The 23,781-nt window shown below is 40.6% G+C and overlaps 1 protein-coding gene across 2 annotated transcripts in view; it reads right to left on the bottom strand.

Moving 5' to 3' along the window:
* The window catches only part of zfhx3b (zinc finger homeobox 3b), a 344,549-nt gene that overhangs the window by 21,243 nt on the left and 299,525 nt on the right, over window positions 1–23,781 (bottom strand). For both annotated transcript variants that reach the window (XM_044349187.1, XM_044349196.1), the window contains one exon: window positions 5,757–5,864. In XM_044349187.1, coding sequence (XP_044205122.1) covers window positions 5,757–5,864 — 108 coding nt within the window. The remainder of the gene's footprint in view (window positions 1–5,756; window positions 5,865–23,781) is intronic.

Genomic DNA, 23,781 nt, shown 5'->3' with positions numbered 1-23,781 from the left:
TCCACACCAAACCTCTTCTGACAGATACACAGGGTGGGCTTTTGTTTGAAAGCATAAGGCAGAGCAGGAGTGAAGAAAAAAAACCTAAGAGTCAATTTGGTGATTATTAATTCATGCCCCTTTTCCGTAAACCAGAGGCTTTTGTGCTGTCGAGTCCCGTAAGTGAATTGGACTTTGGCACCTTGTCTCACCTCCCATAGCTGGACTGTATTATTCAAGCAGCAAAGGGGCTGTCAGCACACTGCACCGGTCTCTGGAGCAATCACAGCCTTGTTGTGCTTTCAAGGGGGGAAAAAAGATGCCTGCTGGACAGAGTGACTGACACAGCACAGACTGAATTAACCACAACAGGTCATCTGACATTGAAATCTCCAGTGCAATCACAGCTGCCATCAATCTGCTTTGTCCTTGGTTTGTCTCCATATTCTAAAAACGTACAGCTAACTAGTTACAGTAAACAATATCTAAGGAAGTGGAAGATGTTTAAAATATTGAAACGTTCTTGGAGGGGAATTCCCCGCAAACTGACTGACTGACATGGGGTCCTCATCATCTCCGGAACCTCTGCCCCCTCATTACCACAGTTCCTGTCTCAACCGTGGCAGCTTTAGGCCTCCGGTTGTAAAAAATGTAACATATCATCCAGTCTGTCCACGCCAACTAGGCTGCATAACTTCACTGTCACTTTGCACAGAACAGCCACATTCTGCCATTCACCTTAACTTTAAGCTAACTCAAGGACCGTCAATGGTACACTTTTTTAAAAGTGTATCTTCTGATACCCCAACTCCCTTAACTCCCCTTTCGCCTTCACACTGCAGAGGGCTTTCGACGCCCCTCTCCTCCTTGCAGTGTTGAAAATCCTCACCTCTATTCCCTCAGGAAGTTGGCCATTAATATGGAGATGATACAACTCCCTTAGTGCTACAAGTCATTCTCTTTTAATGCTATGCTAACAATACCTGAATATTGTCTTTTCTTTTTCCCATTTCTATCCAGGTTTTTAATCTACATTCTGTGTCACTGCCCAGAGCAATAAAGGGCAGTGTTCCATTTCATCTTATATTTCATAGGTAATTATTCTACATTCATTTAAAAAATGAAACTATTATTGAAGCTATATATGAAATCATTTCCTATTATTTAGAACATCCAGTTCTTCTATTATTGATCAAAAGACTTAACTGTATATAGTATAAATAGGAGTGAAATAATGACAGCAAGTTTTATGCATGGTTGCAAGAAAGGCAAATTCAAGATGAAGAAATTGAGAGGAGATATTAATTAGCAGAAGCGTTTTTAATCTTCAGGCCACTGAACAACAAGATGATATGGCATTCACCTTTACAGGACACTAAAGAGACACAGCACTGGTGCTTGGCCATTAGACACCCGGTGGTAAAACTCATAAACACTAAGCTTTCAGGGAGTTGGCTCACAAACAAGGACAATTTATGGCCTATTATCTTCAAAGACAAAAGGAATTATAATGTGAGGGATGACAAGCACTCACAAGGACGTGATATGAATTTGCAAACATTTTTTGTTGCTCTGTCTCCTGATTTCTCACACTACTTATGGCTTAAAAGCAATAACAAATCACCACTGCACCGAATGTCTCCTAGTTTATATTAACAATAACATAAACTTGAATAATTTGATTGTAACTAACCATAAGCATACAACTCGAACTTCAACCACAGCTTATATTAAATCTACATATCTACTCTGTTATACAGAGAACAATCCATAACATTTTGTGCGCCTGTTTTTGAATGAGCAACAGCAGAAGACTAATGGCAAAACACAGAGCACAATTTAAAAAAAAAGAGCACAAGCTGCAATGCTGCTATGCTGCATCTAGGGGATGCTAATCATCATGTTCATTATACAGACTAAATGCAACATCTACAGTACAGTACACAACACATCTGCTTCTCCCACACACAGCACACCTGGATGTGCACATGTGCATGCTGAAACACATAAACAGGTGTGTGCGTGCTGTCAAAAGCACTCACAAGTACACACATATTGTAGAAATGTGTAAGTACAGAATTGCTCTGTCTGCACTGAAACAGTTTTCACAGTGTCAACATGTAACTGTAATAGTAACAGTAAAAATATCCACAAATAGACACATCCACAAATTAGCCTGTTAAATACAGATGTGTTAAATGACAAATACTGTGTATAAGGTTAAATTCGCTTTAGTTAAATATTAAAAATGCATTAAAATCTATTTATTAGTATGTTCTTATGAAACTGTCTGATCTCTATACTATAGACACAGATGAACCAAGCGCAAAAATATTTTTTCTCCTCCCTTGCTCCAGCTCCCATAAATTGAATGTAAGGAACGAGGTATGAAAAGAATTATTTATTAAGCTCAATTTCTGAGGACTACCAACCTTGCAGTCTCAGAGTGGAGAGACTACCATCTCCCTCCATGCAGTAGGCCCCCAACTTTCAATACAACCTTTCCCATACATTTATGTTAGATATGTCAAATCACATTGTGTCCAAGTCTTCAGGTGTATTAACAATTCCCCTCCTTCTTTCTGCTCCCCTTACCTTTCTATCTCCCCTACACTTGCCACCCTCTTTCCTTTCTCCTTGCTGCTTCCCCATACATTCAGCTGCTGCATATATATACCACCTGCTTTAATGAAGGTAAGGATCCCGATCCTACACAGAAGCTCTTCCCTTTTTCCAGTGCTGTCTCAGCTAGGTGGAGAAGGTGTGAGGAGAGAGGCTCATGGCTATCCATTTATACCTTTTTCATAGCAAGCATTAAAAATGACCCTTTGAATTACTAATCATGCAAGATGATTAAATTGCATCCCCAGCCTATACGAACATAATTACCCCAATACATTAAGGTTTTAGTATTTCACTTATAAATAGTGTTTTACTGTCAAATTTGTATTTTCACCTCTTAGTATTTATATATGTATGATAATATTGTATAATCAAAAAAGTTGCACCACATATTGCCTGAAGTGTTGGGAACATGTGACATTTACATATGTCTGAATGCCTGTACATGTGCATATATGTGTTATCTTTGAGATAAATAAAAAAACACCAGAATAATGAAGGCATCTTTCAAGAAATGACATGCAGAATACATATGCATTTTACAAAGGCTTCTGATGTACCTCTAAATGATTTTAATGAATACTGAGGAGCTGTGGAACAAGAAAGAGAAAATAAGATTGACAGTGGCTTTAAAAAGGAGGAAGCCTTTTCTCTGTGTTCGCTAATGCTGTCTGTCTGACAGTGACTGTCATTTGTAAAGGAACAATTGTGCTCTGTTCCAACAGCTACATGACAACGATGAGAAGAAATACTTCAGTAGTCCTAATGATGGACCTTAGAAACAGCTCAGCCTCAGACAGTGGGAGACTGAGCACCTTTCAGATAAATAACAGGTTGGCCAGGATGCTCATACACCATATTCTAACACACACACACACCATCTGTGTGCCTACTGTGCAAACATCTTCAGACAATCATCAGCCCAAACAAGTGCTCCTCTGTTTACCAAATGCATTGTGAGGTCTTCCTTGCTTTTTTCCCTACAAGATAGATTTTCTGCACTTGCTTTGAATGGGCATTGTATTCATCAATCACAAAAAAAGTTTAAAGTACAAACAGGGACCCTTCCATTAAACTACAGCTGTCTACCTTTCGCTGACAACACAGCCTTGAACCCCAACTTACCCACCTACCTTTTCACTGACATCAAACAGAACCTCAGACCTGGTTCCCTAATGCACATGCTATTTTTAACTAAGCGTTTCTAATAAGCTGCTGGGAAGCTGTAAATTTTTCATATGCAAGCATATATTTCCTTTGTGAAAACACAGAAACACACTTATTTGGTGATTAGCGACTGACAGAGGGGAGGAAAGGAACTGAATATGCTTGTATCAAATTGCATGGCTTTCAAAAAGGAGGAATCCTAATGCGAGGAGTCGTCTTCCTGTGCACCACAGGTATGAGTGAATTATTAATCGGCCAGCTCATTTTAATGCTTTTTAAAGTGCTTTATTTTGATGTGCTAAAACATACTTTTAGCCATATTCAGTCAGGCATGCATATCATTATTTCTTCCATCAAAGAAGAGTGTCGCCCTTTCAAAGAGCACAAACAACTCAGCCTCATTTAAAATAGAAGTTCGAATATCAAAGACATTTTACAAAGGCTGGGCTTCAAACACTGTGATGAAGTTTTTTTTTGCTGCACTTTATAAAAAACTTAGGTATGCAAAAGGTCTGAATTGTTTTCCAGCTTTTAACCTGACTAGTGTAAATCAAAACATCCTGCAGTAACACAAGAAGTTAGACAAGTGAGAAACATCTATCCAGGCATGTTACTGTTCAGTGTCATCATTATCAGAAATCTCTTCTATTGAATAAGAGATGTCTTAACTGCCAGCATTGTTTTTCTTACACAGACGTACAATGTAAGTTGTGCATAAAAAAGGGAAATGAAACTATATTTCATTTACGCTGACATTTTATGACTTTGAAAACAATCAGTGAGCAGCATTATATGTAATTAGATCCCAGTGATGCACATACTTTGCACACATGGGACAAAATCCAAAGTTTTAGGCTCCTGCTTCAAAGTTGTGTCCAATTGTTTCTGAGACCATGTGTCATTCATGTGGAACACATCAAGCAGGCCAGAACAGCTTGAAAGGTGACGACCATACAGTGTTTGTGTTAAAAAGGAAGACGTTAACATCACCAACACAAAAGCTGTTCTTGATCAAGTATTTTTTCTAGCTACAGCACTACCAACAATAATACCACATCTGATATAAGAATTCAGTTCTCTCATCTCTTATTGTAACTGGTAGTTCTGTTAAAACAATGTAAGACAGACAGACTTCAATCATACCAAACATCAATCAAAGTTTAGGACTTGTTATTTAAAATGCTCAGTTTTTACCATGTAGTGCAGTGATTCTCATTATTGTTCCCACAACAGAAAATAAAAATCCACAGATGCATGTGATGTGAACTTAATGGTTGTCAATGTATCCATGCTGAACCACTCAAACTAGAGACATTCTCCCCTAATTTGAAAACTAATTTTAGATCATAACCTAGAGGGCTTTCTAAAATGTTCACAAAAGGTTTTTAGGAGATGCAGCCTGCTGCTGACCACAGATTCTTGAGGCCAAAAGCTCCTCCCCTTATCCTATGCCCAACCCCTTCATTGGAGTCACCACCTACAACTGTCAATACAGAGCACTGCAGATAAAACCATCCTGATCTGATAACATTAAACACAGGTAAGTGCTGTCTGTGCTCCTGTGTGTGTGTGTGTTTGCGTGTGTGTGTGTGTGCAGTAAAAGTTGAGGAGGGGGCAGTGCTATCACATGTGTGTACACACATGGCTCAGCTGGAATTACACATACAGGCCCCTCTCTTCACATCACCTATTGAGTAAAGACAAAACATGGGTCACATGTCACCTGAACATATAACCTAAATTGACAGTTTAGCCTAACTGTATCTGATGGGATTTAATGCCTGGAAAAGCAGCCTCTGAAAACTAGAATTGGATTTAGGGAGTTCTGCGAAAGAGTGAAAGTAAAAAAAAGTCTCTCAATATTTTGTTTAAATATGTTTAATTAAATTAGACAAAAGGCCTAATGTGCAGCACTATTCAGGTGCAGGTCCAGATGTTTCCTGTGAACAGTGCTCCCTAAATGTGTGTGGTGTAAATATTGGCCTTACCTGTCCCTTTGGTGAGCTCCTTCTCCCCCCCACTTTCTCTGTCTTTGGTTTGGTCCTCCTGGTCTGTGGTGGTCTCACTAGCAGCCTCCACATCCTCGCTCAGCTCTCCTGAAGGGGGAGGGAGGATGGGATATGTAAATCACCACGCCATCAGAATTGGTGGAAGCACTTAAAGGGACGGCAGCGTTTTTTTCTATAGGAGCTTGCAACAATTACATTTGCTGACACACAGTTGCAAGGCTAGCAGACAAAGAGGGCAGAATCTGCTTTCTGCTTTCTGTCCTGTGCTGTCCGATCACCAATTTGAAATGTATTTTGACAAGGATTATAAAATCAGAGTCAAATTATATAGGAGGGACGAATTATTATTATTATTATTATTAGTAGTAGTAGTAGTAGTAGTATTAGTATTAGTAGTAGTAGTAGTAGTAGTAGTAGTATTAGTAGTAGTAGTAGTAGTAGTATTATATTTATATTCAAATATGGGTCCAATTCATTATTATTTACCATGTACTGAAGAGCATGACAAAAAATATGGTTTCCTCTGTTTAATGTGTGCACATGTGGTCTGAAGTAGGCAGATGGAAAAATAATTCTGTGAGCAGTATCCTTCAAGAGAGAGACCTTATACTAGACAAGACCTCATTCTGTTTCTCACACACATACACACACACACACACACACACTAACACACACGCACACACTTATGTCCCTTGCTGCAATCTGCTAGGTTACTTACCAATACAAGCCTCATTTCACTTCTTCTATCCTACTATTGCAAAAAAAAAAAAAAAAAATCATAAATATTTAAAACTTTCAGAGCCACAATTCATTTTATTTTTATGCCAAGTCAAAGGCAGAAATCCCCTGTAACCACCTTAAAAGCCTCAGCTCGATATATCAGGCCATTTAGCAGCATCGAAGTCCAAACAATGGATATCCGATAATGCCATTTGTAAGTAACACACAGAGGAAAAGATAGCAAAAACAGATAATAAAAAGGGCATCAATCTTGTTTATTTCCCTCCAGTGCCCCCTGAACATCCCTTTTGCCTGTTACTTTTGTTTAAAAGTAGTGGGACTTGCATGCAATAGCATTGATTTGACAACAGTAAACTAGGCCACAGTCAATAGGCCCGATCAGTTATTACACAAGTCAGCTAATTCTCATCAAAAGTACTTAAATGCTCTTTTGAAAATGCTTTCATGCTCAGGTCTCTACTCTGTGAGCTATTGATATATTGACAATGCTACAACAGCTACTGAAATATCCTGTTCAAGTATTCAGCCCTGCAGTCATCACACATCCAATCTTAGCTCACCACATGACTACCCACAGCCAAAACCACTTTTATGATGTTACATTATCCCCAACACTCACTGTTTATCCCGTCAGTTATGAAACATTGCATACACTCTATACAAAGTTGACATTGTGTTCTCAAACTGCGGTATGTGTCATTATCATGGATATACTTTGAACACTCTTACATTTCTGAAACCACGTGACTATTCTCTCAATCCCTTACAATTCTAACTCACAAACAGAATATTCACAAACATCACGATTTTTCTGCTGAATAGGTAAATTTAGACACCTTATGCAAATAAGTCATGTTTATAAATGAAAAAAAAATACATTAAAGGAAATTACTGTTTTTTGATTTGACATTTCATTATCTGCTGTGTGAGAGAAAGAAAATTGACTGTCTGTTTTTCTCAGTAGCTTAAACGAAATAGGTTGAAGATTTCAGAATTTCTACAACATATACTTTTAAGACACATAATTTTGTTGATTGAGTGTACACTATAGCAACAAAATCATAACAAGTGTTTATTACCATGACAATCATTGTATTATTATAGACACAACTGCATGTTTATACATTTGGGGTTAAAAATCAAAGTAAATGGAAACACTGATGTATTACTAGCAAGACCTAAGCAATAGCTTCCATTTCCTGCTTGCTGATACAAATGCTGTAGGAAACATCTTTCTGAGCAGAGTGACTGGTGTATGGATTGTGTTGTTACACATTACTGCTAAAAGCCGATCCTGTGATCCAATGATCCTGTGTTTAAATAAAAGTATTTAAAAGGGCTGACTTGCTCCTAGTAAAAAGCATATTTAAGTGTTCCTTGGATCCCATACACATGAATACAGTTTATTCTTTTATTTTTAACTATGTTTCTATTATGTTTCCAAGGCAACATCTCCATCCAGTGCTGCCCATCCCATGCTGGTGAGGCAGATCTTAAACATTCCCACAAAAACCAGAGATATATTGCAGAGTCCCAAAATCCCATCTAACTCCTGCCTGCATAAATCTCTACAACTCTGCACGAATTAGGATACTGTACAGCTGCATAGGTGCTCAGATTACAAAATAATCCCCAGGTAAATTTCTTCACCTTTAAAAACGGGGCAAGGTGTCATTTCTTAGTTATGTGACACTTGTAGTGAGACTAATTCCCCACCTACACATTAATACACACTTTGTGCTCAACACACGACACATTTTTATGCTTAAATATTACTGTGATAGGCAGCCAACATTCTAATGCTATTCAGCTTCACTGTGCCAACCCCCAACTTCCTGTACGCATACTGTACATGCTCACATGTGCAATATTTTTTTCTTCCTCGCATTTTCAATACTTCTTTATTTAGATGTTTAATCAACATGTATGACACTTTCAGCACACACAACACCGTCCATAATTTATGCAGAAATGCAGACATTTAATTCCAGGAGCAGTGTTACATCTTTAAGTGGCAAATGGCTTTGCCTATTCCTCATCTCATCTCCAATGGTATTACAGAATGATTAAAGCCGGGCCGACCATAATTAATGAAAGGTCATGAGTGGCCTAAGAGTAGGATGCAAATGGAAGAGACACTAAAATTGTAGCCATAGATTAACTCTGAAAATAGATGAGGAGAAACACTCAAAGCTATGGCAGCAGGCCATTTCTAACCCAAATCTCAGAGATGTAAAGGACAATAGCCTGAAGGTTGTCTTCTAATTAATTGTCTTCATTAACCATCCTAATACAATGATATGAAACAGTTCCATTAATCTAATCATGCAAGCTGAATAAGCCCATAGCCGACACAGAGATTACACTCATCTGTTCTGAGCATATAAATATCAGCTTTGCTCTGCCAGTCACTCAGTAGGGACAGTCCATGGGCTCTCTGTTCTAGCATCTCCCAGACATACACACACACACACACACACGTGCACAGACGTACGTATGCACACACTCACACACCATCTAGACGCTTAGCAGTCTTCCCCTCTCGTATTTTGCCAGTGAGTGCAGAGGCTTAATCAGGCCCATAGGTGTCACTCTATACAAGCTAGGAGAGAGCAACTTGCTCACACACATTAATGAGGTGCGGGGGAAGGGGCCAAGCAGCAACAGAGAGAAACACGCGGGGTTGGGGGGGGAAAAGGGAAGAAATATGTGGAGATGACAAAAGCAGATGCTATGCAAGAGGCGTCCGGTGAAGATGAGACACTGAAAACAGCAAGATTACCTTCAGATGAGAGAGAGCAGCCTTCCTTTCCCCTGAAGAGCAGTGATTACACTAATGCTAATCAGACTGACAAGCACAAACGGCCTAATAAATAATTGATGGTAACCACTGCACTTTCCAGTATTCCTTCCCAGACTGTAGAGAAGAGCAGCAGCAAGTAATAATAGTCACTCTAGATATCTTTCACTAGGTCAGGCTCCTCCTCCATCCTCGGCCTCGGCAGAATACACTGCTATGATGATAACTGCCTCCATTAAAGTACAGAATTCCAGTCCTACCTGAGAAGGGCTCCAGTGTTCCTCAAACAGTAGTGACAGTCTGCACTTTTTGTTGAGTATACAGTATCTCAGTCAACAGCACTGTCTTGTCTATCTCTCTTGGCTTTCGTAAGTCCTGGGGAACCAGTGCAGGGGCTGAGCTGAGCTTCTCCCTCTCCCCGGCTCTCGAGTACTGGGAGCGAGGGTTGAGCTCCGTTTCTCTCTGGGCTCTTGTGCGGAGCTGTGTGTCTAAGCTCTCATTACTCTCATTATGATTATTGAGGCTGTTGTTATCATTTTAACCAGGTGTCACAGGCCCGCACTGTAAATCAGAGGTGTGCTTCCCCCGCTTTATCCAGGGCCGGACAGCTTCCTTTTCTTTAGCGCTGCACTGTCGGATAAAAAGCAATCTTATTTCACACTTCACAGACTCTATCTTTCTCCCCTACTTCTTCTTTTAAAAATCCCCCTCTTGCTCCCCCCATCATCCCTTGCACCCCTTCCTTATATCAAAGTTGGCCTGACTCTGGACTAGAGGGTGCAAAATGAAAGTGACAGGAGGGTACCATGGGACAATGAGACACAGACCCATGCTGAGGGCTTTCATGCATTGTCCGCTCCTCATATCAGCACCTCTGCGCCCCATACGCAAGACCCCCCTTTTAAAGCACAACACACAGGAAAACACTCCCCCACCCCTCGTAACCCCCGTCCTGACACACACACTCTCAAGCTCCCTCCTTGCGTCCTCACAAGCTACCTCTCATAAAACCACAACAGAGCAAAACATGCCCGCAATCTAGTCAGAGACAAGAGGGGCTTTTGCTTATGAACAACCAATAAACCACAACATGTCATTATCAGTAACCATACTGACCACTGCACTGCAAAGCGTAAAGCTGAATTAAAATGTGGACACATGTTATGTTGTGTAAAAAAAAAAAAAGCATTTAAAATGACTTGATAAGCATTCATACTCTTATGTATGTTGATTATCCTGATGTATTCCAGCTGTATTCAATTATATGGACATCAATTTTGAATATGAGATACATTCAAAAATCCAAACAGTAATATTTAAAATGAATGAAAGTGTAGGAAAAAAAAACGTATCAAAATCAAAGCACACACACACACACACACACACACACACACACACACACACACACACACACACACAAGTAAAAGTGTGTCTGTCTCTGCACTCTCCTTTTCTCACTCATACTGTCACTCCCTCTCTCCCACACACTTTCACATTTTGAAAGGAAAGAAGAGTAAGCTACCTCAGCGCTGCTGGTCGGAGTTACGTGTTAGATTCCTGACCTGTCTATGGGGGGACACGCTGGCCTCTCCCTGCTGGCCCTGCTGTGACCTCAGGATCTAAATGTGAATGAATACTTTGTGTCTCCATGGGGCTGAGGGCAGGAGGGGAGAGGAGGAGGGGGAGTGGGGGGGGTGCAGCGAAGGAGGAGGAGGAGGTGCAGAAGATGGAGGAGGGGTACGGGGTTAGGGCAGCTAATAACTAAAAAAACTTTAAACGGCAAGTTAATCACAAACAGCAGTGATAGCTCACACTGCCTTAGAACAATATCGCAGCAACCCCCCTCCTCCACCGCTCCACTGCTCTCCCGGTGGTGGCTGCTCATCAAACCAGCCCCATAGGTCTTCCACACAATACTTAATTTGATCCCCCTTGCCTTTCAAAGTCACCGGTCATTTTAAAGGACGCTCAGTGTGTTCAGGTCACAAAAAGTCACACATAAGTCAAGTTTTTTGTATATGACAATATTATTCTTTAACAGAGGAGAAAAAACATTTACACAAGCTACACTCTACTACTTTTTTGAATACTTTTTTGTGCTTTTTCATACTTAGTAAATTAGGAACTGTTATTAAGCACTATGTGGTATATTAAATGTTCCCCCCAAAGTGTTATCTCATGGGAAATTGAACTAATTAGAAATACTTCTCGTGATAATGGCATGTTTAGATACATTACAAATAGAAAGGATAAAGCGAGTGCCGCTCTACTTCTTTCCTCTTTGTGTTTTACTTGAGTGATGAAGGAGAGGAGGATCTAGGTTAATGTGGCTGCATAGGGAGTGAGCATTCAGGGACTGCTCACTCTTCTGCCCCAGCTGACACACACACACACACACATACACACACACACACACACACACCACACTGAGACTTCCTTGAATGTCCAGGATGATGGGCGCTCACTAACACATATTATGTCCACAATGGAAGATGCAGGCTGTACTTTTTCCTGCTAGGATGGTGGGCTAAAAGCCTGGATGGGGGGCAAAAACATCACTGGGCAATGCTCTTCCATCTACTCTGCCTGAGGGACATTGTCCTGCACAAAGAGTCACTCTGCCTCTCTGCCACCCCCTGCCATGCATTTATGCTTATCATCTTCCACTGCTGCCTCCTCTTAAATCAACCTCCTTTTATTAATGCATCTTTTTCTTTTTCCTCCAGCTAACACAACAATGCCTTCACCTATTTGCAGCTATTCAAAGGGACCAAACAGAATTGGGGTGGGTTGACGAAGTGTGGGGGTGGCTGAAGGGGTGTTTGAAAAAAAAAAAAAAGCATCACCGCTGTCATGAAGGGCAATCACATCAACTCTGAAATATTCACCAGTGGGTTGGAAAATGCGATGGTACAGTTATGACAGGCGAACAGGCGACTCCCCCCACTCTAGCCCACAGTCCCCCGCCCCTCTCTCCATCAGGGCGGAAGCTTGGTGGACACTCTGAATATGTATAACCCGGAAAATGTATTGATTTTTCATTTGGCAAAAAAGGGACACAAAAATCACATAACCTGAAACTGTCACAGCTCTTTTGTTCATAGCTCATCTCTCCTGATGTTTGGCTTTTGCCACAAACTCTCTTTAATTACCAGGTACAGCGAGCTTCAGAGCCTTTCTCCACAGAGACACAGCCACATACAGCCTGCTGGGCTTAACAAGACAGCCCACATCTATTATATATGACATACACCCAGCAGCTTTTGTTTCATATCTGACTAATAAGCACACTGAATATGACTATACACACAGTTTGTTTTGTTATTATACAGAAGATATACTGCAAAAAGCTTTCTTGAAGAAAACCTTGAAAATTAAAAATATAGCATGCCGCATTGAAAATAACACTTTCATATTAAAAGGTAATGTTGGATAGTCCCAGCATTTATTTGATGTGCTTTTCTGAGACGGTTCTGCTTAACATGAAATTCTATTATCGATCTAAGTTTTCCCAGGTAACAGGCAGGTGCATGTATGTTTGTGTGAGTGTGCATATATGTGTATGTGTGTGTCCATTAACAGGTACTTATCTGTTTATCTCTCCTTTTAGGCACTGCAGACCAGTACAGTGGACTGTCTGAAAAAGATCTCTGCCTGTCGATTTATTGAATGCACCATTTGCATATCTTTGTAGTGCATCCATCTGCCTGTGGACTGTTCTGTGGAGGTATTAGCTCAGAAAATCAATGTTGCCATGGTTGGATGTATGTAGCGCCTACCTCAGCGCGTGTTAGGAGTCCGGCTCACAGCTCCCACATGGGTCCTATTTACATGAGTCCTGCCGGCAGAGGCTTTCCTGCCAGTCCTTCAATCTTTGTAAACTTAAAGTACACAAACATATTTCTCAGCATGCCCCGCCAGAGTGGGCTGGTTTGCCATCCTCTGCGATGGTCATCCTGCCTCCCAGTCTCCATCCACAGCCCTGGGCCTGGCTGGCTGTTTGTTTATGAAAGCGAACACCAAGATAAAACAGAATCTGACAAGGTTATGAATACCAATTTTGCTAATCAATTTTATCTAAAATATAAAATATAGGGTATCATTGATGTGTGTTTTCTCTCAAAAGTTTAACGACCTGCTAAGTTCAGATGTTTTAGGATAGTTAAGAGGAGAGGTGAAGGATGGTCGGCTGATATTTTATCTTTATTTATTACACTTATTTTTATTTATTACATTATACAGCTGCCCAGATGTACAGGCAGTGTGCAGGGGGACCATACTATAGATATATGGTTTTCTAGAAGAGACCGGAGTGGATACAGTGGGCAACTTTTCTTCTAACAACCACCCCAGCTGGATGCTCATAGCTAATTGCTAAAGAAATCCAATGATTACACTGCACAGGCACTTTAAAACATCCATGAGAGTGCTACCACTTATTGAAAAAAACTCTCCCTACCTCTATCCATTCAGTTTCTAATACAAATCAAACACAGGGAGCTTTCTTTCACCATTTGTCTTTCTTTCTGTGACTCTTTGCATAGCCCATCCATTACTTTCACATGAAATATGAAAAGGCAATATCCTCTCTGTGTTTGTACTGAAGCGTAATGCGATTGTGTTGTCATTTATAGGAAATAATCGCAAACCTCTCTTTCATTTTCCAGTTCAAATAACCATGAAAAATTAGCCTTCAATGTCAGGGAGGACAACAAAGGGATGCACACAGACTATTGCTTCACCACCGCGCTTGACATTTCTCCTTAATAGGAAAACGGGTGGTTGTTTCTATCTTTCTTTTTCAATCTTTTTCTAACCTTGTTTTTTCCCCTAATTAAAAAGTTCTGTACTCAGATCTTTGTAAATCTTTCCTAGGTATTTATTCAGTGCGGAGGATCTGTATGTTAGGAAGGGTTAGAAAACTCTGGTCACATGCACACTACACCCTGCTCATTAGCACCCCTACCCCTGTCTGCTAATGGCTACAGTTGGAGGGAGATGTCGCCAGACAACCACTATGGGGCCTAGGTCGCCGTGACTACCGTCCAGCAGCCTGATAGATAAATAATTCAAGAGCTATCAGACTCCCTGGCAGCAGAGCAGACCCAAAAACACACACTAAAGACACAGCTTGTAAAGGCCTTCCTAACTGATCAGCATTTAGCCCTTACAAATGATGTACAACCAGATGTCTGTACAAGACCCCACACAATTAGCCTTAGCAGTAGTCAGAGGATCCTTTTCATTTAGAGAAATCTTTATTTTCAGGGTGAGCAGCAAAGTAATGGTAATTGCTTTCTGTATTACTGCCATTAAAGGCTTAATAGACAGGTTGTTTTCCACTGTAATTATGTACAAAATAATCAACCAACATTGCAGTGCAATTATTGGAGATGCATTTAACCAAGTTTATTTTTTGCTTGCAACACTAGGTAAAGAAAGAGAGAACAAAACTGAATATCAATACGACAAGATGTATTGCAGATATGCCAAAAATATATATATTTGAGTGAGGTTATGTGTCATTCCAAACTGCAATATAAATAATACTAGTACTACTACTACTAATAATAATAATAAATAAGTATTTACTCAGGGAGTCATATATTTTATATCTCCTAGAAAGGCTTCTACTAAATGCCACTGAAAAGCCACAAACCCTCAAAGACACGGAGACTACAGGCACAGGTCAGCACCTTTCTCTGGGTTATGAGGCATTTCTCTTTTAAAGACCCAATGTAGTCCTCTTTCCTGTTTGTCTCTATTTGGAGTGAAGAGAGGTGAAATGAAAAAAAAATCAAAACTAGATGTTATTCTTGTGGTTTTCCTAACATAATACTTTATCCCTATTTGCATATTTCTAAAGCTGGATTTCATCTGGTAGTATGGCTTGTGATGCATATAATGAAATTTCCTCTCAAAAGGCTAATGAAAAAGACTCATCTCATGCAATTAGCTGCTCCTTTATTCACTTCTTGTAATGTATTAATTCATTATCACATAATTCTGGCAGCATTATTTATTTATTTGATTATGTGCACACCTTACAGCCTTAATTACAAAATAGACTCAGAGCCAGATGATTGGATGCAATGCACCAACTCAACCATCATTGAAACTAGTTATCCTTCTACTCTCAGTGGTATATCCAGCCTGTATTAATCTGAGACTAATCAGTATTCCAAATTGCTTTAGGCTTTCAATTTTACCTGAGATTCAACAATGCCTCAGAATGACACTTGACAGAGCAGGCCTACACAGTTCACCCAGCATGAGGACTTCTTTTTTGCTGTAAAGTTTTATTAAATGACTCGTTCTTCCACTTGTTCAGTTGAGCGTACTCTCTCAGAGTGGGTCAAATTTTCTCTATTTCTAACCGCAGTTAGATTACAGTTGATTCTAAGATCCATCAAAATAACATGAAGCTAAACAGTTTAATGTACTTGTGCATAATATGATATGGTATGTAAGCAAACTTGTCTTTGTCTGATTCTTCATGAACATGTCATAATACTGTGAAAGTGGGCTGAAAGCTCCTAGAGGGGTGGAATTTGTGCTGCCCGCTGTGCAGCTCTCCAGAGAAAGAGACTTGGAGTGATTACAGTCAAACACTGCTACTCAGTTATCTTTGGCTCAGCCACAGGAGAAGGAGAGTAAGAGACAGGAAAGGAAAAAAATGGAACTGATGATGTGGCTAAAACATGAGCCAGCTGTTCTAAAATGACCAAAATGACTAGTGTGTCTCATACTGTTCTTGTAACATTTATCCAATGCATAAAAAAAAAAAGAAGAATAAAATGCATCCTCAACACCCCAGTTGCTTTTACTGATGCCAACACATCTTTAGGATGAACACCGAGACTGTCCAATGTTCACTGGCTACAAAACATCCACGCCACACACAAATACAGTACCTTCTTCACAAACACTGTCAAGAACAGCTCTGTGGGGGGAGATTTTATTAAAGAGACATTTCAAATGCCCTTGGATTCTGAAGTGGAGGCCAATTAAATGGCTTTGCAGCATCCATTTTGTGCCGAGTGAACAGGTATGAGCAGGAGGGGGGAGGGGAGAGATTTGATGGAAGCAGAGAGGAAGAGGGGAGAGAGCGCTGGCAGGTGAAGCACCTGATCGGCCCATCAGCAGACTCCACTAAACAGATTTTTAATTTATGCACACTCGTGGAACATTATGATGACACAACATGACATGATTTAAGGTAACTTTAACTTTTACAGGATACTATTAATTTAATGGTCTAAGGATCACATCTGCTGCATTTGTAAAGGGTAGGTTTTTCGACCCTCCTCCTCCTCGGTTTTAGTGCTGACTGGGCATATAGACATGGAAATCAGCAGGTCGGTCAGAGTCTCTAAGGCATGGTCAGGGATTAACAACCCCTGCCCTATGGAGACCAAGCCAGCTGCTAAATTGGTGCTATGCTATACTACACCTCCCATTTTTTATTGTATGCATGGCTGTGGTTGTTAGTGTTGCTGTTGTTTTTATAATGGGTGCTGTTATTGTCCCCGCTGCAGAAGACTCTTCTCACTCATTAGCTAGAGTTTGGAGAGTTAGGGGTGAGAGCCCAATAAGGTACAAAATTAATTATTCATCTCAGTGGTTGGTGTTTGGGTGCTGCTATGGGGCCTGAAGCAGGGACTCTAACTAGCAAAGGTCTGCCTCTGGAGGACTGCTGGAATAAACAATTGAAAAAATGTTATGCCGTGGGTGTCAGTTACCAGGAGAAAGCAAACACTAATCACCAAACCAATCATTAAAACAAGCTGGCTACAATAATATGGCTCTCTGAGGATTCATGGTTCCTCCCCTGTGAACTGATCCAGCATCCTAAAGCTCCATCATGTCCTCAGTCTAGATCCAGCTTCTGGCTCATGAATGGGCCTGCATACAGCCCCCTCCTCTCCATTCAGCCATGGCTTTTCTTGGCTCCAGCTAGGACTAGTGGCCTCCTGAGAAGGTTGTGATAAGAATTCATTTCTTCCTATTATGTGCTCTTGTCCACTGCCTCAGTTCATCAGTTCAGTGCAACCAAGTCAATGAAAGGGCCTGTAATGAAGCAATCAGATGCAGCCTGGTTCTCTGGGCCCGGCACTCCATTCTCAGCTTCCAGACCCTAGCTCCCAGTGCAGGGTGTGGGCTGAGGTGGGGGGCAGTGGCAAGGGGAGAATGGACACAGACTACACAGAGGCATTAATTCAAGACCTTGCCTTTCATAGACTGGAGGATAAACTGCTCTCACATGTGCTTCACACCAGGTCGGCTGTCTCCTGTGGGTTCAGAGAATCACCCAGTTTTCGAGAGTTCCATTAGATTAACCAGGCTTCAGTGTTGCCACTAAACCAGTGTGGGATTCTATGCACAGGTTACCAGTGGAGGTGGTTTGATGGAGCTCTCTTGCTTCATCTCCATCTATCTGCATCTAACCTTTTCACTCCATTGTCTCCGCTGCCATCCTTTCTCTCCTGCCTCCACCTCTTACATCTCTTCAACATGTGGAAACTATTATAAGGGGGGTTTGGGAGAGGAATGTATGTGTTGAATCTTAATCTATGCTTGAAAGTAGAGGATTCTGGGTCTCCTTTGTCTTGTAATGCTGTGAAAGTTTCATTTCAAATTAAAAAGGGCCTTTTTGATCTACCTAGTATTGTTTTCTTTCCCTTCAGGGGCTGGAAATGGTTGCCGTTATCTTTGATCAGCCTACTTTCCTTATCCTCTCTTATACACACACATATACCAGAGGGAAACCGTCAGGGCCCTCTAGGCCCTCAGAGAGGGCCTTAGATATTCTAAAAAATAATTTTTATAAAGTCATATGTTCTAATTTTATTTTATCAATTCAAAATCAACATCTAAACAAAATGTTTCTGAGGAAATAAACCCTTCAAACCTGCCTATTCTGTTTGTGAAGGGTTAAATGAAAGAAGCCCCTTTGTCTCCCTATAAGAATTTTGCTGACTCTGCAGTTGCTGGGAAGAAAATGCTATGTATTCAGCTCTGTGATTGGTGGTCCAGCTATAAATTTGCTGAGCGATAGCAATTCAACAAGACTAATTTCAAATGCCCGTTAAATTGACCAATCATAACTTCCCTGTAAATGGGTGGCCTTTGTTATGGCTAACTTAATGGCAAGTTCTGCCTGCTGTGGGGGACATGAATAACAAGCTAGCAGGGAAAAAAAAGAAAAAATGCAGATAAACTAGCTAGTTAACTAGCCTGTTGGTTCACGATGGAAGGCACGAGTATCGTTACAGCTAGTGAGGAGGACATCGTTGCGAATTTATTATCCACGCCATTTTGAAGATTAACTTCGAATGAAGCTTGAAATAAAAGTAATGCAATAATCAAAGGGTAAGTTATTTAAAGTCTAATAGGCTGTCATGCCAACTGATTTTATTTTGGCTGTCAACGCCACTGTTTTGTATATGTTAAGGTTTATTTGGGGAAATGGTCATTATGCAGAATTACTGGTCAATGTGTAAATTTAGCTGAGTTGGTAAATTTACAGACTGACCGGTAATTCTGCATAATGACTAAATAAACCATAACATACATATTTAATAGGCTGCTGTGCCAATCTAATGATATGATTCTTATATTGGCTGTTTTTTGTTATGGTGATAACTCTCACTTTCTCCAGGCTGTTTGCTCATTGCATTGCTAAGGCTGGACTAGCGTCTTAATTTTTGTTTCAGAACTGGAACTGTCATAGGTAACTTTTGCAGTACAATAGCAGAGGACACAGTAAGCTAGGCTGGTAGTTTGCTTTTTTTCCCCAGCGAGGGAACAGGGGGGTCAGAGGGCCATGGTTTAAGAGTCACGGTTCGCTACTGACATATACAATATAAACACACATGTTTGGAGCATTTTATGGTCTGTGTTATGGAGTTATCAGAGTTTAACATTAGGGTGCCAAAAAGAGGATATAAACTCATGTTCAAAGCAACAACGATGCTTACTAGTCGCTACACAGGTAATGCAGAGAAACACTTGGACTCTATGTCACTTAAAACATATGGGGTTGCCCGAATCCCATATTTCCCCTTCATCAGCACCATCAGTACCCCCTCTTCCACCCTCCACAGTTCACCTGCTGCCAGCTTTGGCAGAAAGACCCTGCGGCTGGATTCTACCTGACAAGAGCTCCTTAACAAGCAGCAGTCATTAACCTCAGGAGCAAGCAGCTGCCATGTGATGTAGTGCACTCGGCCTGCTGCAGAAGGGCCCTATTGATCCCAGACATACTCGGTGCCTTCCTGGATGTTTATAATCAATATGCAAATGGCCCGCGGCATTGATTCAATATTAATTTTCAATTAGGGAATTCTCAGGGGGTCCTGAGGGGTCAATACAGAACCATTCAGAGTAAAGGCTTGAGCAAGTTGCAGGCATTGACGTTCCTCTACCCAAGACAACTTACTTACTGTTTATTTAGCCTGCCCTGCTGTAAGTCCCGATTAAGGCCTTGGATAATAGGCAGAGAGACAGATGGGCCTTTCTGCACTATCCCAACTAATAAGTCATCATCTCACACTTAGCTCTGTTTCTTATCTTGTTTATTCTGTTTAAGGAGGAGTAATTAATGTATAAGCATGAACTTTCTCCTGTATTTTGTTAGTTGTATGTGTTCATAACAGCTTTCCTTTCCAAATTGAGAAGTAAGTTATAAATATATGAATGTTCACATTATAAATGTCTATTTACAGGAATAGTATCGTTCCTGCATTTAGGTGTTACTTAAATACATTAAATATACACCACATCACACATTCAAGTGACATATAATACTTATGTCTCGCAAGACTGAACAAACACAAGTTTCAGACAAGCTTCCATAATTAATTGAAACCAACTGCAGCTGCCATTTAAGCTCAATGAATGAAATGCATTTACTGTAAATGGCTGGAGGAAGAGGGTAGGGCCGACAAGCAGTGTGACTGTCATTTACTTAACACTCAATTGTTTTCAATGTCAGACTCACAGTAAAGCATCAACAGTCACACTATACTTCTCTTTTGTTCCTTAACAATAACCTTGCAATAAAATGCAGAAAACCCTGTGTTATTTGAAGATGAGATGATTGAAAATGAATAAGGTAATGAATAGGTAAGACAATTATTACTTTAAAACATTAAAACAATAGTATCAATTTATAAGCCTGCTATTATTCATGTACAGACAGTGTGTCTATTGGAGACACTTGTCGTTTTCTTGGCTTGTTTTCTTGGCTCTAAATCTGTGGTTTGGTCTGTGTCGCAACCGTCAAGACAATCAGGCTTTTGTGGCAATGGACACTTGCTACAGACACATTCTTCACCACATAGACTACACTGCATGTAACATGTGTAATTAGAGGCATAATAATTATATGGTGCAAGAGTTATTGTCCAACAAACCCGTTTGTTATATCACTGTCATCTGTGATATCTGTGGGGTTTTTTTGGTTGTTGTCTGAAGAGTGGGGAACATTTGACACCTAACTACCTCAGTGTCTGCTGTACACATAATATTAGAGAAGAAGAAGAGGGAGGAGGTGGAAAGGGAGAAAAAGGAGGGGGAGGAGAAGAAGAGAAAGGAGGAAATGGAGATTTAGGAGACTGAGCGAAAGAGGGATCCTAACAAAAACAATAAAGTTACAGCTCTACAAACTTGAACCCCTGTAAATGAACAAGATGAATTGGATTAGGTTAGAATATGTGGCTAGCTGGTTCTCTAAGGCAGAGGCAATAAATAATGTGGTATCATTTAAATACAATATTAAATAAAACTCTTTTGAAAATTTATTTTCAATTTGTTTGATAACCTTTGCAATAACCCTACAATAACATTTTTTGTATGTGCTGTGAATAGACTGGACTAGAGTGCAGCCTTACAGCCATGTTAACTCACAGAGCAGTAAAGAGGCTACATGAGAAAATTGCTAAGAGTATAACAGAGATAACCTGGTTGGACTACTTGCGGTGTTTTCCTGTAGATGCACTGCCTGTGGTAATTGGTTTAGGGATAACATTAATTACCACATTGCTCATTAATGGATGAGGCCTTTATTGGTTCCATTGATCAGCAGGACCTGTTAGCCATCATCCTAAGCAATGGTGGATGTAACAAGCTTACATATTGGCATATCAATTAATGCAATCAATTCCTGTCTAGCAGTTGCCATTCCCCCTGTCTACCCGCCCCCTTCCGATCGCCCCTTTTCCTCCTCTGTTATGTATGTGGATGGCTGGGACAGAAGCCCCATGTCAAACCAAACTTTATTTAGAGATTTCCTAATTGTTCCTTAAGTTGAGGTTGTTGCACAGTTGACTGACTGAGCTGATGTTGGGGTGCGGGAGAAAAACATTCCTTTGATTTGCCACCAGTAACAGAAGCCCAATGGATTTAAGGACCTAAAATTAAAGACAGGAGGTGCAACAGGCAAGCTATACACTACTGAGAGAGGGGGGAGAGAAGTTTAACTGATCTGACACACATGCTGTAACAGCTGCGCCCTGATACTCTAACTGCCCTCACACTTTTCTTTAAGATATTAATAGTTTAAATACTTACTAATTTAATAGTAAAAAAGAAACGTGAGGTATATTAATCTACATAACTTAAATAAATGAAGAGTTAGTATTAAGGATGAAAGATAGTAGTAGTTGTTTTGTAGTGTAAGTCTTGGGTCTACCTTTTTGTTGACATTTTGATCACAGGCTGTGCCTTTAACTTTACTCTACTCAGGAGGAAAATCCTGCTCAGTTTCAAACTTCCTTTTAAAAATAAGATCAATGCACCTTTTTAAGGAGTCATTGATTACAACTTGGAATCCTCTCTGTGTCACGCGTGTTCCAAAAGGACGACTGACTTCAAATACAAGGCTGGTGTGCCATTGTATAACGTGGTGAAATGGGTAGAACATCAGGAATGAATGAGGGAGCAGGGTGTGATAACTGAGAGCACACCATGACAAAGTGGAGGGATTTACCGTTGGGCCCGCAGCACTTCATTTGCTTAATAACAGATCATTCTATAAGAAAGTGGCTGCTCTGAGGGGGATATCACCCAACGAGGATGTCTCACTTGCAGAAATCCTATTTGAAGACAACACCTTTTGAGCGCTCATCCTCCTCCACGCCTAAGACGATCAACGCGCATGACAGGCCCCATTAATATGACGCCCCATGTAACCTTGCTCTTTCTCCCTCTCTTCCAACAGGAACAAAACTGATAGCCAAGGAGGAGGGGCATTATGTTCTGACTGAGCATGTAACGGGTGGGGTGGTGTTCATTTTGAAAAGATGTCTTACATATCCTCCTCTGAGCCACCTGGAGCAACTTCTTAGAAGGTGAGAGAAGTGCATTGGAACAGGGGTGAGAGGTGCATTTGTTTGTGTGTGCATGGAATCGTGTTGGAGCCAATGCTGCCCTCTGTGATGACCATACCCTGGACAAAGAGGTGGCCTCATGCCTCTCGAGTCTGCACGAAAGCCGTTTTTTTTTTTTTTTTTTTTTACAAAGGGCTTGGGTTCATTCACTTTTGACTCCTATGTCAAACAGTCTTCATTACATCTGCAGCTCCCTCACTAAAAAGGCAACAAAGACCTGACATAGGCCAACATACAAAGACAGCACACCTGAATCCCCAGAAAAATATTGCATTGAACCATACCTGCTAAATAGATAATATAATAATATTTTTCTGTCTCTATGTTGTGTTTATTTACAGTATATTCTAAGACTTCACACACAGAACCCTTGATGCACATATGAAAGATAATTCTATGCCCAGTTCATTGTGAACAAAATTTGTTAAACAAGCACACATTCTTTTGTAGCTACAATTAATTCTTAAATACACTATGTGGAATGAGCCCCTGGTGATTGCCACTACAATTCTGTGAAGGTCACTGAGAGTGAGATGAACATGTTTGCTGGACAGTGTTATGTGTGGTGTGAAACGGCAGACATGGAGGCAGTTAGTTGAGCACCCCTTACTCACTGGATGTGGGACCTCCTGAAGGCCCCGTCCCCTGAGCAACGCACAAGTGGGCTGAGCAATTAACAATTTCATGCTGATTGCCTGAAGCATGTTTTGCTATGCCATAAAGATAATAGCATGAAGGGTGCAGTGCAGCAGCCCCACCTCCCCCCTCCTCTGGTGTTCCTCTATTGCTTCCATCTCTCAATTCTCTCCTGTGCAATTCACATGTTGGAATGGCGCTATGCCTGCTTGCTTTATTAAAGACACTCTCCCTGCTTAGAGGGCGCATTTAAGAAAAAAAAATAGATGACTCCCTGAAGAGTAAACAGGGATGATTATTAAAGGGAAGGAGAAAACTAGAGTCTTGGTCTCCCACTGGCTTCTTGATTTGAAAGTCTAATTTGGCAACTGCACACAACAGGCGTGCAGGTAGACAAAACAAACAGGTTCTATTTCCCAAGACAAACAGAGCATGC

This window comes from Thunnus albacares, chromosome 1, assembly GCF_914725855.1.
Source record: "Thunnus albacares chromosome 1, fThuAlb1.1, whole genome shotgun sequence".
NCBI classification, from domain to species: Eukaryota; Metazoa; Chordata; class Actinopteri; order Scombriformes; family Scombridae; genus Thunnus; species Thunnus albacares.
The sequence above is the reverse complement of the archived record's forward strand: the minus strand, read 5'-3'. Positions and strand labels throughout refer to the sequence as shown.